Genomic DNA, 15,944 nt, shown 5'->3' with positions numbered 1-15,944 from the left:
GGAGGAAGGCAATCAGGAACCCTGACTGCTTCAATATGGGGCTGAATGTTGAAAAGTGTCTGAGACGTTTTGTTGATTCCCTACTCCTCAGGCTGGGCAAGCTGTTCTGCACCATTTCCATTGTTCTGTAGGTAATTATAGAGTCATAGAGATGTACAGCACGGAAACAGACCCTTTGGTCCACTTGTCAGCACCCGGCCCATATCCCTCCAAACCCTTCCTATTCATATACCCATCCAAATGCCTTTTAAATGTTGCAATTGTACCAGCCTCCACCACATCCTCTGGCAGCTCATTCCATACATGCACCGCCCTCGGTGTGAAAAAGTTGCCCCTTTGGTCTTTTTTATATCTTCCCCCTCTCACCCTAAACCTATGTCCTCTAGTTCTACACTCCCCAGGGAAAAGACTTTGCCTGACCATGTCCCTCATGATTTTATAAACCTCTATAAGGTCACCCCTCAGCCTCCGACGCTCCAGGGAAAACAGCCCCAGCCTATTCAGTCTCTACCAATAGCTCAAATCCTCCAACCCTGGCAACATCCTTGTAAATCTTTTCTGAACCCTTTCAAGTTTCACAACATCTTTCCAATAGGAACGAGACCAGAATTGCACGCAATATTCCAACAGTGGCCTAACCAATGTCCTGTACAGCCGTAACATGACCTCCCAACTCCTGTACTCAATACTCTGACCAATAAAGGAAAGCATCCCAAATGCTGCCTCCACTTTCCTATCTACCTGTGACTCCACTTTCAAGGAGCTATGAACCTGCAATCCAAGGTCTCTTTGTTCAGCAACACTCCCTTGGTAATATGGAATGGAGGTTAAATGGAACAGCTCAGGTTCATGTTTGGCATGGTGGCTGGAGACATTGTTGTTCATTGCAGTCAGTCAAGGTCTGAGAACAGCGGTCTGAAATCAAAGCACATTGTTCGTGTAGAACAGTGACACTTATCTCCGGTGGCTCAGTGGTTAGCACTGCTGCCTCACAGCACCAGCATCCCAGGTTCAATTCCGGCCTCAGGTGACTGTTTGTGTGGAGTTTGCACATTCTCCCCGTGTCTGCGTGGGTTTCCTCCGGGTGCTCCAGTTTCCTCCCACAGTCCAAAAGATGTGCAGGTCAGGTGGATTGACCTTGCTAAGTTGCCCATAGTGTTAGGTGCATTGGTTAGAATGAAATGGGTCTGACTGAGTTACTCTTTGGAGGGTTGGTGTGGACTGGCTGGGCTGATGGGCCTGTTTCCACACTGTAGGGAATCTGATCTAATCTAATCTTATCAAGTACTTGTAGTTGCACCAGCCTCTACCACTTCCTCTGGTAGCTCCAACCATACACGCACCACCCACTGTGTGAAAAAAGTTGTACCTGTTAACTGCATATCTGCAAATTATGTGTGCTGCTTAAAACTTGCACAAAAGGATTTTTCCACATTTTACATGGGGAAGGAGAAGGGGAATGAATAGCATATGGGAAAGATTGATGATTAAAGAGCCCATAGTCAGAGAGAGATGGGGGAGTTCCAACGACCAGCATTCTCACTTCAGTGGCTGTTTGTGACATTGCTTTCACAAGAGAATAGTGTGGTTTGGACCTTCCGTAAGGGTGGTTTTCCTGGAGAGGTGAAGTTATTCTGTTTCCATGCTAATCAACTGGCTACTCTACTTTACAAAACAACACTCATTTGCTCACGTTGTCATTGGCTGTCACAATGGAATAGAGTGACTGAGCCACTGGTTATATTTGACTGCCAAACCATGATGATCTCACTCGCCCAGACTCTGTTCACCCTTCAACCCCACTTTCTGTTCTCTCTAGTATGAAATTGAAGTGCCTGGAGCTATGGATGGGGCCTCCATGTAGCACCACAGTGCGTTTGGTGGATCAATGACAAATCCTATTGCTTACCAACAACAGGGAATGTGTACAGCTTTGTTGGAACATAGAAAGGAGAGAAGGAATTGCATTTATGTAGCACCTGTCATGTCCTCAGAACACTCCAAAGTACTTTACTGCTTTTATTTTAAATTGTAGTTTATTCTAGGGAATGCAACAGCCATTTTGTCCACAGTAACGTCCCACAAGCAATGAAATAAATAATTAGATCATCTGTTTCAGTGATTTTGGCTGAGAATTACATATGCACATGTGCATAGAGGGCAGCACGGTAGCTCAGTGGTTAGCACAGCTGCCTCACAGTGCCAGGGAGCTGGGTTCGTTCCCAGTCTCAGGCCACCGTCTGTGTGGAGTTTGCACATTCTCCCCGTGTCTGTGTGGGTTTGCTCCGGGTGCTCTGGTTCCCTCCCATAATCCAAAATGTGCAGGTTTGGTGGATTGGCCATGCCAAATTGCCCCGTCATGTGCAGGCTAGGTGGGTTAGCCATGGCAAAGCTGGGGTCATGGGGATAGGGGTGAGGGGGTGGGTCTGGTCAGAATCCGCAACCTTCAAGCTTTGTCAGCAAGTCTGATACCAAGTGAGCCATAGGTGACAGTGTACATCTTGGAAGGGCCATGTTGGAGAGTTTGAGAAGCTCTGGATTCTGAATTTGTGAATGGATCAGCATAAGACATCAGGGCAGTGAGACTGTATGAAGGAGATGTGTAGGCCTAAGGTCTCTGTGATGGACGGGGTGTACTGATGGTTGAGTTTTTAGGTCACTTTGGTGCACTGACTGCAGAGTTCTTAATGTGTGTCATTTCAAGGACAGTCACGGGAAGTGAATTGTCACCCTTTGCAAAACCCCCTTGCTGTTCTTTGCTCTTTGCAGACTGAGTTGAAGCTGCTGATCACCTCCCTGGCTGATAGTAAATATGTCGTCCTACAAAAGCTAGCTGAGGCTTTGGAGCACACAGTCACAGAGCAACTGCAGGTAAGAATCACTCCTGTCTGTATCAAGCCACAACTCCACTTGTTCTTGGTTTAAGATGGTATTCCAAGTTAGATATTGGAGGGAAGGGAAACAACTTCTAATGATTGCAATTGTTTCTTTAAAGCGTTTGGGGATTTCAGACCTTGCGATGGGGAAGGAGGCCATTCGGCTCATGTTTTGGAGATGGCACTTCCATTTATGCTGTCCCCTGTAACCTTACTCCCTCTTATCATTTATATACCCTCCCTTTCCAAATAGCCAGTTCTCAGTGAGCTCAGTGTTCTTTCTGGGAATGGGTTCCCAGCTTAAATCTTGGGATTGTGCCTCCCCTTCACCTGACAAAGGAGCAGCGCTCCGAAAGCTTGTGATTTCAAATAAACCTGTTGGACTAAAACCTGGTGTTGTGCGACTTCTGACTTTGTCCGCCCCAGTCCAACACCGGCACCTCCACAACATACTCTCAACTATAAGACTATAAGATATGAGAGCAGAAATAGCCATTCAGCCCATCGGGTTTAGTGTTCTGCATTTAGTGAGGCCATGGCTGATTTGATCATCCTGAACTCCACTCTCCTGCCTTATTGTCCATAATCCTTGATTCCCTTCCTGATTAAAAACCTATATATCTTGAATACAGGATGTAGGTTTGCTCGCTGAGCTGGAAGGTTCATTTCCAGACTTTCATCACCCTACTTGGTAACATCCTCCGCCCAGAGGCCCACCGAAGATGTTACCTAGTATGGTGACGAAACGTCTGGAAATGAACCTTCCAGCTCAGCGAGCAAACCTACATCCAGAACCTCAACCTGAGCTACAAATCTTCTCAAAACTCACTAAAATCTTGAATATACTTGATGACCCAGCCTCAACAGCCCTCTGCAGTAAAGCCATCGATAGATTCACTAGCCTCTGAAAGAAGACATTGCTCCTCATCTCTGTCCCTTCCTCTGAGATCGTGCCTTTTGGTCCCACGTACACTCTCGAGAATTTGGGCACAGAGAAACCGATCCCTCCTCTTGGGCAGTGCTGCCAGTATCAGCCTGGCTCTGTGTTGGAACAGTACACATGGATGCATCATATCTGCTTCGCTACCCAAAACAAGTAAAATTAATCCGTCAGACTTTCCCAATAAGGCTGAACAAAGGTGTAACTATTGAAGGCTGGTCTCGTTTTCATTCATATGTCTATGTTCAAGGAAAAGGATGGAAAAAACTCTCCAAAGTCCTCTGCTCCCCCCCTTGACCTGAGATGCCGGAGTTCATGTAAACATGTCTGGACACTGCTATAAAATCTGTTACTTCTGTTGGCAGGCCATTTTGCAAGCGGAAGATGACCTGAGGGAATTTGAGGCACGGATTGGTCATTTGAAAGAGCGGGGAGAGAAGCTGCAGCCAGATCAGGCGATACTCCTGGACCTCTCGAAAGTGCAGGTCTGGACACTCTTACTGCAGACATTTCTCTGGGAAAGATCACTGCTGCACCATTGGCTGAAGCCCTTTACCTTACAAACGGAGAGTTTAGAATGGGGAAGGGGGAATCATTACAGCCTGTGCTGAATTTGGGAGTTGGTTTTACACCATCCTATGTTATTATCTTCTCTGCAAACTGATCCCGTCTAGAAGTGTCACATTAGCTGGTTATGTCTGCATGTTGTGTGTTGGCTTGGTTGGTTTTGTCAGCTGTATGTAATTGCGGGTCTTACAGAATTAGATTAGATTCCCTACAGTGAAAATAGGCCATTCGGCCCAACAAGTCCACACCGACCCTCCAAAGAGCAACCCACCCAGACCCATTTCCGCTATATTTACCCCAGGCTGATGCACCTAACCTACACATCCCTGGACACTATGGGGCAATTTAGCATGGCCAATACACCTAACCTGCACATCTTTGGATTGTGGGAGAAAACCAGAGCACCCAGAGGAAACCCACACAGACACGGGGAGAATGTGCAAACTCCCCACAGACAGTGGCCTGAGCCTGGGATTGAACCTAGGTCACTGGTACTGTGAGGCAGCAATGCTAACCACTGAGTCCCTGTGCCAACCTATGTATTGATGCAGAATTTGGTTTTGGATACAGAGATTATAAAATATTTCCCTGCATGTTAATACCAACATGGTGAGTTGGACATGGCAGTCCTGCAGCTATTGAGTACTCAGTAATGGGGCTGAGAGACAATCATAGCACCAGTCCCTTTGCATTTCACAAAACTTTCCATTCCCCTTTTAAAGGATATGTACGAAGAGCTGACGATGATCATTGGATCCAGCCGCAGCTCCTTAAACCAGAGCTTGGCCCTGAGGGGACAGTATGAACAAGCTCTGCAGGATCTGACCGATCTGACAGACACAGGCCAAGAGAAGATGTCACTGGACAAGAGGATCCTGGTCACGTCTAAGGAAGACGTCAAGAATCTTCTGAATAAACATAAGGTTAGTATGGGCATGCAGGACCACAGGCTGTTCCCTACGTATCGGGAATATCAGCCATAGGAATGTATCGAAGATATAGGCAAACGTTCCATTTGATCCACTCTCTGTCTGATGAAGTTTCTTCTTAGCTCCATTCTAAAAGGTCTTCCCTTTACTCTAAGGCTGTGCCCTCAGGTTCTAGTCTTTCCTACCAATGGAAACATCTTCCCAACATCCACTCTGTCCAGGGCATTCAGTATTCTTTGTGGTTCAATTAGATTCCCCCCACCTCCCCCCCCCCCCCACCCACCCTTCTAAAATCCATTGAGTATAGAGCCAGAATCCTCAAACGTTCCTCAGATGTTAAGCTTTTCATTCCTGGGACCATTCTCATGAACCACCTCTGAACACGCTCCATGGCCAGTACGTCCTTTCTGAGATATGGGGCCCTAAACTGCACTCAATACTCCAAATGTGGTCTGACCAGAGCCTTATAGAGCCTCAGAGGTACATCCCTGCTTTTATGTTCAAGTCCTCCTAAAATAAATGCTATAATTGCATTTGCCTTCCTAACTACTGACCCAACCTGCAATTTTACCTCGAGAGAATCCTGGACCAGAACTCTAGGGCTGCTGACTGTCTGCTCCACTCTTGGCCTCCAGCCCACTGGCCACTCCAACCCAGGCCCACTGGCCACTCCAACCCAGGCCCACTGACCGTCCCACTGTGCTCCGGGGCCATTGACTGTCCCACTGTGCTCTGGGCCCACTGACTGTCCCACTGTGCTCACTGACTGTCCCACTGTGCTCTGGGCCCACTGACTGTCCCACTGTGCTCTGGGCCCACTGACTGTCCCACTGTGCTCCGGGCCCATTCACCGTCCCACTGTGCTCCGGGCCCACTGACCGTCCCACTGTGCTCCGGGCCCACTGACCATCGCACTGTGCTCTGGGCCCTGAGCTGTTGCAATGCTCTGATGGAATCACCACCGACCTCTCCATGAGGGTAAGTTTAAGAAAAACTAAAAATTTAGGAAGAGAGGAACAAGAAAAGGAACAACCTCTCTGCATTACTCCTCCTGTTCCTGCTCTCGTCATTCTGTCTTTTTGAACACCCTACCTCTCTCACTCGTTCCCGCTGGTGTGAAAATGTCCTCAGCTCTTATAGGTTGTAAAGTTCTCCGGCTGCAGTGAATGAGTTGGATCGTTTTCCAAGTTAATCATCTTTTTTGCACTTTATCGCAGGAATTTTTCCAAGGGCTGGAGTCTCACAAAATCCTTACAGAAACACTTTGTAAAAAAGTAAACTCCTGTATCCATCAGAAAGAAAGCAGCTCCCAGCAGGAACTGATGAACAAGTGCTCGGCTTTACTGAATGCAGCTCATGGGAGAGGTGTGGAATTGGAAAGCATTTTTGAGGTAAGTTCTTTGACACGGATTCTGAAATGGCCGCAGCTTTCTGCGGTTTGCAGTGTGTCACCGATAAAGGGCACTGCAGAAATGTTCGACCGTCCCCTCTGTCAGAATAATTTCAGGATCAGGAGAAATCACAAGAAGTGAAGTTGTCTCAGTAAATGACATGCCGACAGTAAAATAAAACGTTATTGTGGAAATAGTTCCTGAGCTGACAGGAAAATAGCCCAAAGCTGATTAGACTGATTGTTCTGGGCGAAATGAATGTTTGTATTTCTGTTGAGGTCTTGCCAGAATTACAGAGAATTTATTCTAGCCAGGGGTTTGATTTAATAAATCTTTCTGCTGTCAGTCTTGAGTATATGAAATTTTTTCAAGCTCAGTGATGGTATATATTGTTTCATAGTGTTGCTTGGCGTAACTTGTGCACTGTATGGATCTTCCTAGATTTTCTCTTGTCCTTTTAACACTGTTAGAAATGGATGGATTGGGAAGCAGTACATTTTCTTGATAGTAGATTTATTCACAGAGCACAGCATTGCACAGTGGCTCAGTGGTTAGCACTGCTGCCTCACAGTGCCGGGGACCCAGGTTCGATTCCACCCTCTGGTGACTGCATCGAGTTTGCACGTTCTCCTCATGTCTGTGTGGATTTCCTCTCATTGTCCAAACATGTGTAGGTCGGGATGGGTTGGCCATAGTGTCCAGGGATGTGCAGGTCAGGTGGATTAGCCATCGGGAAATGTAATATAACTGGGTAGAAGAGCAGGTTTGACTAGGAAGGATGCTCTTCAGAGGGCTGGTGTGGGCTGAATGGCCTGTTTCCACACTGTAGGGATCTAAGATTGCCCATAGCTGCCTCTTACCCATCAGTGTCTCAGCGTATGTTCATGCGTGGTCAAAGCACTTGCTTAATTTCCTCCCACCAACAATACAATCAACATAACATTAACATTGACTAGAGCAGGATCACACAGGAAGTGAGCTGAGAGAGCAGGGTGACAAGCTGTGGTGGGAACAGTGTCAATATTTGGGATATAAGGCACTCAATGAGATTAAAGGGCTTCAGAATTCATGTTGTGCGCCAAGTATTGTATGTTATGATCAGGATGCATCCTCTTGCAATTATTTTCTAATTTCCTCAACATAAAAGGAGTGTGGGTTATATCAATGCTCGCTGTTCAACCACTAGAAGGTCTATATTGGGCAGTGGATAAGTTGGACTGAGTATGGACGTGCTGCACAATGTAAGAAATGAGCTTCTGTTTTAAGGTCTTTGCAAAATGAGAGCAAATGCCATCCTTCATTATCTTTATGTGCCAAGGAGAATACTGAGGTGAATGTCTCCTGTTGCCTGTGCACAGTGAGGTATACTCGACATTGTCATTTTCACCAACTGTGCAACAGGCAGGAGTGGGTTGGGAGAACTGAGGTGGATTAGAGTGGTGCTGGAAAAGCACAGCAGTTCAGGCAGCATCCTGCTCCCCGGATGCTGCCTGAACTGCTGTGCTTTTCCAGCACCACTCTAATCCAGATTCTGATTTCCAGCATCTGCAGTCCTTGTTTTTTACCCAGAACTGAGGTGGGGCTACTCAGGTATTCTTTCTCTTCATTATACTCCGAGAGAATATTACCTGGTGCTGTGAATAGAGAATTTCTCTCTCATTTTATCCCAGCGCCTGATCCAATTAGTAAGTTAATCGAGAGCCTGTGTCGCACTTTGAGTCTATATTCAATCTGCTTTTGAGAAGGGAGACTCAGGACGATGCATTTCTGTAGCACGTACACTTGTTAAAATGCCCTCGTTGGCCCTGGGTGTCATCGGCTGTGCCAGTATTTATTGCCCGTCCCTAGCTGCCCCCTTGAGAAGGTGGTGGTGAGCTGCTTTCTTGAACCGCTGCCGTCCACGTGCTGCGGGTAGATCCACAATGCCCTGAGGGAGGGGAATTTCAGAACTTGGAGCCATCGAAACAAACTTCAGGATGGTGAGTGACTCGGAGGGGAAATTGAAGGCGGTGCTGTTCCCATTGTATCTGTCGCTGTTATCCATTCCAGATGGGAGTGGTCACGGGTTTGGAATGTACTGGCTAATGAGCCTTGATGAACTCCTGCACAGTGTAACATTGTTGCTTGTCAATGTCAGTGTTGGAGGGAGTGGATGCTTGTGGATGTGATGCCAATCAAGCGGGCAGCTTTGTCCTGGATGGTGTCAAACATCTTGAGTGTTGTTGGAGCTGCATCCATCCAGGCAAGAGGGGAGTATTCCATCACACGCCTGACTGTGTAGAGTGAGAGTTATCTACTTTGATTTCTACGTCTTGCTGTAGTTTATGAATTTTAGGCTGACAAGCCAGGTTTGCACGGGGTCCATTTATGTGAGTGGGTCAGAGAAGAAGAATGGGCTCAAACTGAATAGAAAGTCTGCAGAATAAACCCCTACAGAAATGTGACAATTTCTTGGTTTGAAAAAACGTCAGTGATCAATAGCCATTGGAACAACGGTGTCTGAGGTATTGTGCTGTCTCTCCCCCTTAGACCTGGACTAACCTGGCGAGGGATTACGAGGCTCTGTACAAACAGCTAGAAGGGGTGGAGAACAGCATTCCCGGTGCTGGCCTGGTGGAGGAATCTGAAGAACGGCTCACGGAACGGATCGCTCTGTATCAGGTCAGTTTGGGTTTCAGCCACTGCTCCTTAGCAACAGGACTGGGCAGAAGCCATTCAACTCCAGGCCTGCTCCACCATTCAGTTAGATGGAGGCTTATTGACCCTTCAGCTCCATTCACAAGGTTGTGCCCTGTGTCCCCTGATACCCAGGTGTGAGAACCTGACAGTCTCAATCTTGGAAGCTCCAATAGACCTTGAGTCTGCAGTCTCGTGGGATCAAAGCTGTAGATTTCCTCTAGTCATTTCTAACGTCGCTCTGAAATTATCTAGCCCTAATTTTAAGAGTATGCCCCCTTGTTCTTAATTCCCCCACGAAAGGAAATCATTTTCTCAGCTAAATTGTTTTAAGTTTCAATGGAATGCTGGATGACTAAAGAAATTGAGGGTTTGGTTAAGAAAAAGAAGGAAGCATATGTCGGGTACAGACAGGATAGATCGAGTGAATCCGTGAAAGAGTATAAAGAAAGTAGAAGTATACTTAAAAGGGAAATCAGGAGGGCAAAACGGGGACATGAGATAGCTTTGGCAAATAGAATTAAGGAGAATCCAAAGGGTTTTTACAAATATATTAAGGACAAAAGGGTAACTCAGGAGAAAATAGGGCCCCTCAAAGATCAGCAAGGCGGCCTTTGTGTGGAGCCACAGAAAATCGGGGAGATACTAAATGAATATTTTGCATCAGTATTTACTGTGGAAAAGGATATGAAAGATATAGACTGTAGGGAAATAGATGGTGACATTTTGCAAAATGTCCAGATTACAGAGGAGGAAGTGCTTGAAACAGTTAAAGGTGGATAAATCCCCAGGACCTGATCAGGTGTACCCGAGAACTTTATGGGAAGCTACAAAAGTGATTGCTGGGCCTCTTGCTGAGATATTTGTATCATCGATAGTCACAGGTGAGGTGCCGGAAGACTGGAGGTTGGCAAACGTAGTGCCACTGTTTAAGAAGGGTGGTAAAGACAAGCCAGGGAACTATTGAGCGGTGAGCCAGACCTCGGTGGTGGGCAAGTTGTTGGAGGGAATCCTGAGGGACAGGATGTACATGTATTTGGAAAGGCAAGGACTGATTAGGGACAGTCAACATGGCTTTGTGCATGGGAAATCATATTTCACAAACTTGATTGAGTTTTTTGAAGAAGTAACAAAGAAGATTGATGAGGGCAGAGCAGTAGATGTGATCTATATGGACTTCAGTAAGGCGTTCGACAAGGTTTCCCATGGGAGACTGATTAGCCAGGTTAGATCTCATGGAATACAGGGAGAACTAGCCATTTGGATACAGAACTGGCTCAAAGGTAGAAGACAGAGGGTGGTGGTGGAGGGTTGTTTTTCAGACTGGAGGCCTGTGACCAGTGGAGTGCCACAAGGATCGGTGCTGGGCCATCTACGTTTTTGTCATCTACACAAATGATTTGGATGCGAGCATAAGAGGTGCAGTTAGTAAGCTTGCAGATGACCCCAAAATTGGAGGTGGAGTGGACAGCGAAGAGGGTTACCTCAGATTACAACAGGATCTGGACCAGATGGGCCAATGGGCTGAGCAGTGGCAGATGGAGTTTAATTCAGATAAATGCGAGGTGCTGCATTTTGGGAAAGCAAATCTTAGCAGGACTTATGCACTTAATGGTAAGGTCCGAGGGAGTGTTGCTGAACAAAGAGACCTTGGAGTGCAGGTTCATAGCTCCTTGAAAGTGGAGTAACAGGTAGATAGGATAGTGAAGAAGGCATTTGGTATGCTTTCCTTTATTGGTCAGAGTATTGAGTACAGGAGTTGGGAGGTCATATTGCGGCTGAACAGGACATTGGTTAGGCCACTGTTGGAATATTGCGTGCAGTTCTGGTCTCTTTCCTATAGGAAAGATGTTGTGAAACTTGAAAGAGTTCAGAAAAGATTTACAAGGATGTTGCCAGGGTTGGAGGTTCTGAGCTACAGGGAGAGACTGAACAGGCTGGGGCTGTTTTCCCGGAGCGTCGGAGGCTGAGGGGTGACCTTATAGACATTTACAAAATTATGAGAGGCACAGATAGGATAAATAGACAAGGTCTTTTCCCTGGGGTCGGGGAGTCCAGAACTAGAGGGCATAGGTTTAGGGTGAGAGGGGAAAGATATAAAAGAGACCTAAGGGGCAACTTCTTCATGCAGAGGGTGGTACGTGTATGGAATGAGCTGCCAGAGGATGTGGTGGAGGCTGGTACAATTGCAACAATTAAGAGGCATTTGGATGGGTATATGAATAGGAAGGGTTTGGAGAGGTATGGGCCGAGTGTGGGCAGGTGGAACTAGATTAGGTTGGGATATCTGGTCGGCATGGACGGGTTGGACCGAAGGGTCTGTTTCCGTGCTGTACATCTCTATGACTCTATGACTCTAATCAGATCCCTCTTAATCTCCTAAACTCCGCTCTTCAAATTTCTTAATGAGTCCTTTTCCTCATTCTGATGATTTTGGAGATGTCACTGGAAGACTATTGAGAGGCTTGATGAAGATTATGTTTGAACAGATGGAACGGATCTTTTGCTGCGATTTGTCTGAAACGTTTGGAATCTCAAGCCTCGTCCATAGTACAGTCCTGCTGACAAGCGTCGTAATCTTCACGGGCAGCCATGCTCTTCCCTTTATTGAGGCACCAACACTGCACACACCATCCTCCTGTGTAGAACCAGTGTTGTGGACTCTGGATTTGAACCTTAGTCATCTCTGTTTCACCCACACCCTTCAGTGCCTTTTTTTTCTATATTCTCCCACATTAAATTGAACCAGCCACTAGCCTGTCCAGTGCCTGGACCTATTTGTGTCTGTTCACTCTGTGTCTGTAACTCCTATTTCTGAAGTCTGATATTGTCCTCCTTGAAACATCAGGGGTGGCACGGTGGCTCAGTGGTTAGCACTGCTGCCTCGCAGCACTGGGGACTTGGGTTCGATTCCAGCCTCGGGCCACTGTCTGTGGGGAGTTTGCACATTCTCCCTGTGTCATAGAGTCATAGAGATGTACAGCATGGAAACAGACCCTTCAGTCCAACCTATCCAAGCCGACCAGACGTCCCAACCCAATCTAGTCCCATGTGCCAGCACCTGGCCCATATCCCTCCAAACTTCCTATCCATATATCCATCCAAATGCCTCTTAAATGTTGCAATTGTACCAGCCTCCACCATTTACTGGATTAGTGGTGCTGGAAGAGCACAGCAGTTCAGGCAGCATTCAACGAGCAGCTCATTCCATACCCGTACCACCATCTGTGTGCCCCTCAGGTCTCTTTTATATCTTTCCCCTCTTGCCCTAAACCTATGCCCTCTAGTTCTGGACTCCCTGACCTCAGGGAAAAAACTTTGCCTATTTACCCCATCCATGCCCCTCATAATTTTGTAATGCTCTATAAGGTCACCCCTCAGCCTCTGATGCTCTCACTATAGCTCAAATCCTCCAACCCTGGCAACATCTCCCACAGTCCAAAGATGTGCAGGTTAGGTGAATTGGCCACGCTAACTTGCCCATTGTGTTCAGGGATGTGTGGGTTAGGTGCATTAGTTAATGGTAATGTAGAGTAATAAGGGAATGGGTCTGGGTGGGTTACTGTTTGGAGGGTCAGTGTGGACTTGTTGGGCTGAAGGGCCTGTTTCCACACTGTAGGGATTCTGTGATCAGTTTTCTTGTTCTTGAAACTCAGATCATGGCAATGGTGGAAAAGCTTTTCACTGTATTTTACGGCTTTTCTCACTGTAAAATAATAATATTTTACGATATTATGTTATACAATGACAATAAAAGTAATTCATTTATAGAAAATAGCTGCTGCAGGAGTAGGCCATTCAGCCCTTTGAACCTGCTACAGCATTCATGGCTGGTCCTCCATCAGTGTACCCTGTTCCCACTTTATCCCTGTACCCTTTTGATCCTTCTTGGCCCTTAGAGCTATATCTAACTCATTCATATAAACGTTCAGTATTTTGGCTTCAACTGCTTTCTGTGGCAGAGAATTCCACAGGTTCTGGATGAAGAAATTCCTCCTCAGCTCAGTCCTAAATGACCTACCCTGTGTCCTAAAACTGTGACCCTTGATTCTGGAGATTCTGATCGTCAGGAACGTCCTTCCTGCATTTACCTTGTCCAATCCTGTTAAAATTCTAGAGGTTTCTATGAGATTCCCCTGTCTTTCTTCAAAGCTCTAGTGAGTACGGTCCTAACCAAATCCTAACCCTCTTCATGTGTCAGTCCTGCCTTCCTAGGAATTAGTTGCCAAACCAGTTGGTAAACCATTGGGCTTCTCCCTCCATAACTAGAATACCCTTCCTTGAAATATGACAAACGCGCATTCACCAAATCATTGTGTCCTTCCTGATCTGCTTGTGACAATTCCTGGCCTGAACAGAGTCCAGGCTGAAGATGTAAACCATGATTTTTGATGCTTGCTTCACATTCTCTCCCAATGATTCCTTAAAGTTTGTTTCCCCATTTACAAATATAGATGATCTAAATTGTCCCACGTGAGTCTGGCACAATGTGATGACGACAAGCTTCAGGAAGCCCTTTTGAACACATTTGCACATCACACGCGCTCCTTAAAAGGTCAGCTCACCAGAATGGAGTTTCCCTTCCCAATCAAAGTCTAGACTTTTCCCGATCAAAGTTAGTGGGCGGCACGGTGGCACAGTGGTTAGCACTGCTGCCTCACAGCGCCAGGGACCCGGGTTCAATTCCCGCCTCAGGCGACTGACTGTGTGGAGTTTGCACGTTCTCCCCGTGTCTGCGTGGGTTTCCTCCGGGTGCTCTGGTTTCCTCCCACAGTCACAAAGATGTGCAGGTCAGGTGAATTGGCCAGGCTAAATTGCCCATAGTGTTAGGTAAGGGGTATCTGTAGATGTAGATGTAGGGGTTTGGGTGGGTTACGCTTCGGCGGGGCGGTGCGGACTTGTTGGGCCGAAGGGCCTGTTTCCACACTGTAAGTAATCTAGACAATTGGGCAGTCCGTGCATTCAGAGTCACAGTTGTGGGTGAAAATGGTGTGCAGCAGGTAAGGTAGGCCTCGATTTTGGGGCAGATAACCGCTGCTTTCTTGTGATGGGTATGCGTTTGCCTGCGCTATGTAACAATTGAGATCGTGTGGTCAAAGTTCCACATGACGCAGAGGATGACAGAGGGAGGGAGGGAGGCTGGACTGTATTGGCCGCAGCTCAAAATGGACGTCTGTCTGAGGAAAGGAGGCAGAGGCTGCCTGAGGGAGGGGTGAAAGGACCCAGAAGATGTAGCTACAGGTGTCCAGGGTGATGCTGCATGTTTGCAGGGACTGAATACCTGGGCCAGCTGACATAACACTACAATCTTTCAACTGAAAGGTAATGATGGCCCTCAATATTGGTCCTGCTCCTTGTGTGTGTGTATGGTGTTGAGCTGAGAACCACAGAATGGTGTGAAAGGAAAATGTCCCTTTCCGTCCACCCCACCCCACCCCCACCAACATCCACTTCCTGCTGAACCTGTACTTGCAACTTGCGTTTCAGAAGACCAGGCAATAATTGTGGGTGCGGCCTCTGGATAAAGTGGGGTACAGTGTGGAGGAGCACCTTACCAAACTCCTGGGCAGGCTGCTCTTTGGAGGGCCACTATAGACTCGATGGGCTAAATGGCCTCTATCTGATTTGATGTTCTGTCCATTTCAGAGGTTAAGGGCCAGCTTGACTGAACATCAGCCACAGTTGTACCAAGTGCTGGAAGATGGGAAGAAGCTCCTGATGTCTGTCAGTTGTGCAGAGCTGGAGGCTCAGGTAGCCCAGCTCGGGGAGCACTGGCTGTCCAGTACCACCAGAGTGAGCAGGGAGTTACATCGCCTCGAAACTGTCCTGAAACACTGGAACAGGTAAAAGGGAGAACTCTGTCAGTGGGTCTGTACTGTGGGCTGCAGTTTCCGAAATCCAACCTGTCAGGTTTTCCAGTCCGGTCTTTCACTTCAGGGTCTCATCACACATTCTGCAGTTGAAGTGTTCGGGATGCTGCACAGCAAGATCCCACATGCACAAAAGTGATAACGACCAGATTGGGCGATGTCAGTTGAAGGATAGGTACTCCCCTGACCATCCTCGTAACAGTGCCACTGAATCCTGCGCAGATCTACTTGAATGCTCAGGCGACACCTCGGTTTTAACGTTCCATCGGGAACACGAGGCCTTCTACCTGCAAGGTGCTTAAGCATCGGAGATGAAGCTTAGAGCTCCTTACTGCTGCGTTTCACTGAGACTGATTCAGACCAATAAACTCTGAGCACCAAAAGTAACGTTTGTGCTTCTGCTTACCCTCACCTGTATTGTCAGGTGATTCCTCAGCACCTCCAATTTCTTGGGCAAGATCCATCTGGTAAATTGCTGCCACCATGCTCTTTCCTGGTATGGATGTACTGGCTTCCTTTGGCAGCACATTCCATACATGGACCACCCTCTGTGTGAAAAAGTTGCCTCTTAGGTCCCTTTTATATCTTTCCCCTCTCACCCTAAGCCTATGCCCTCTAGTTCTGGACTCCCCGACCCCAGGGAGAAGACCTTGCCTATTATACCCTATCCATGCCCCTCATGATTTTATAAACCT

At 47.1% G+C, this 15,944-nt stretch overlaps 1 protein-coding gene across 18 annotated transcripts in view; it reads left to right on the top strand.

The window, feature by feature from the left end:
• The window catches only part of LOC140483251 (nesprin-1-like), a 585,321-nt gene that overhangs the window by 415,051 nt on the left and 154,326 nt on the right, over window positions 1-15,944 (top strand). For all 18 annotated transcript variants that reach the window (XM_072581374.1, XM_072581386.1, XM_072581377.1 and 15 more), the window contains 6 exons: window positions 2,770-2,871; window positions 4,182-4,301; window positions 5,106-5,306; window positions 6,530-6,703; window positions 9,233-9,364; window positions 15,026-15,222. In XM_072581374.1, the coding sequence (XP_072437475.1) occupies window positions 2,770-2,871; window positions 4,182-4,301; window positions 5,106-5,306; window positions 6,530-6,703; window positions 9,233-9,364; window positions 15,026-15,222 (926 nt within the window). The remainder of the gene's footprint in view (window positions 1-2,769; window positions 2,872-4,181; window positions 4,302-5,105; window positions 5,307-6,529; window positions 6,704-9,232; window positions 9,365-15,025; window positions 15,223-15,944) is intronic.

This window comes from Chiloscyllium punctatum, chromosome 11 (assembly GCF_047496795.1).
Source record: "Chiloscyllium punctatum isolate Juve2018m chromosome 11, sChiPun1.3, whole genome shotgun sequence".
Lineage (NCBI taxonomy): Eukaryota > Metazoa > Chordata > Chondrichthyes > Orectolobiformes > Hemiscylliidae > Chiloscyllium > Chiloscyllium punctatum.
Note: the sequence above shows the minus strand (reverse complement) of the source record. Positions and strands in the feature narration are given on the sequence as shown.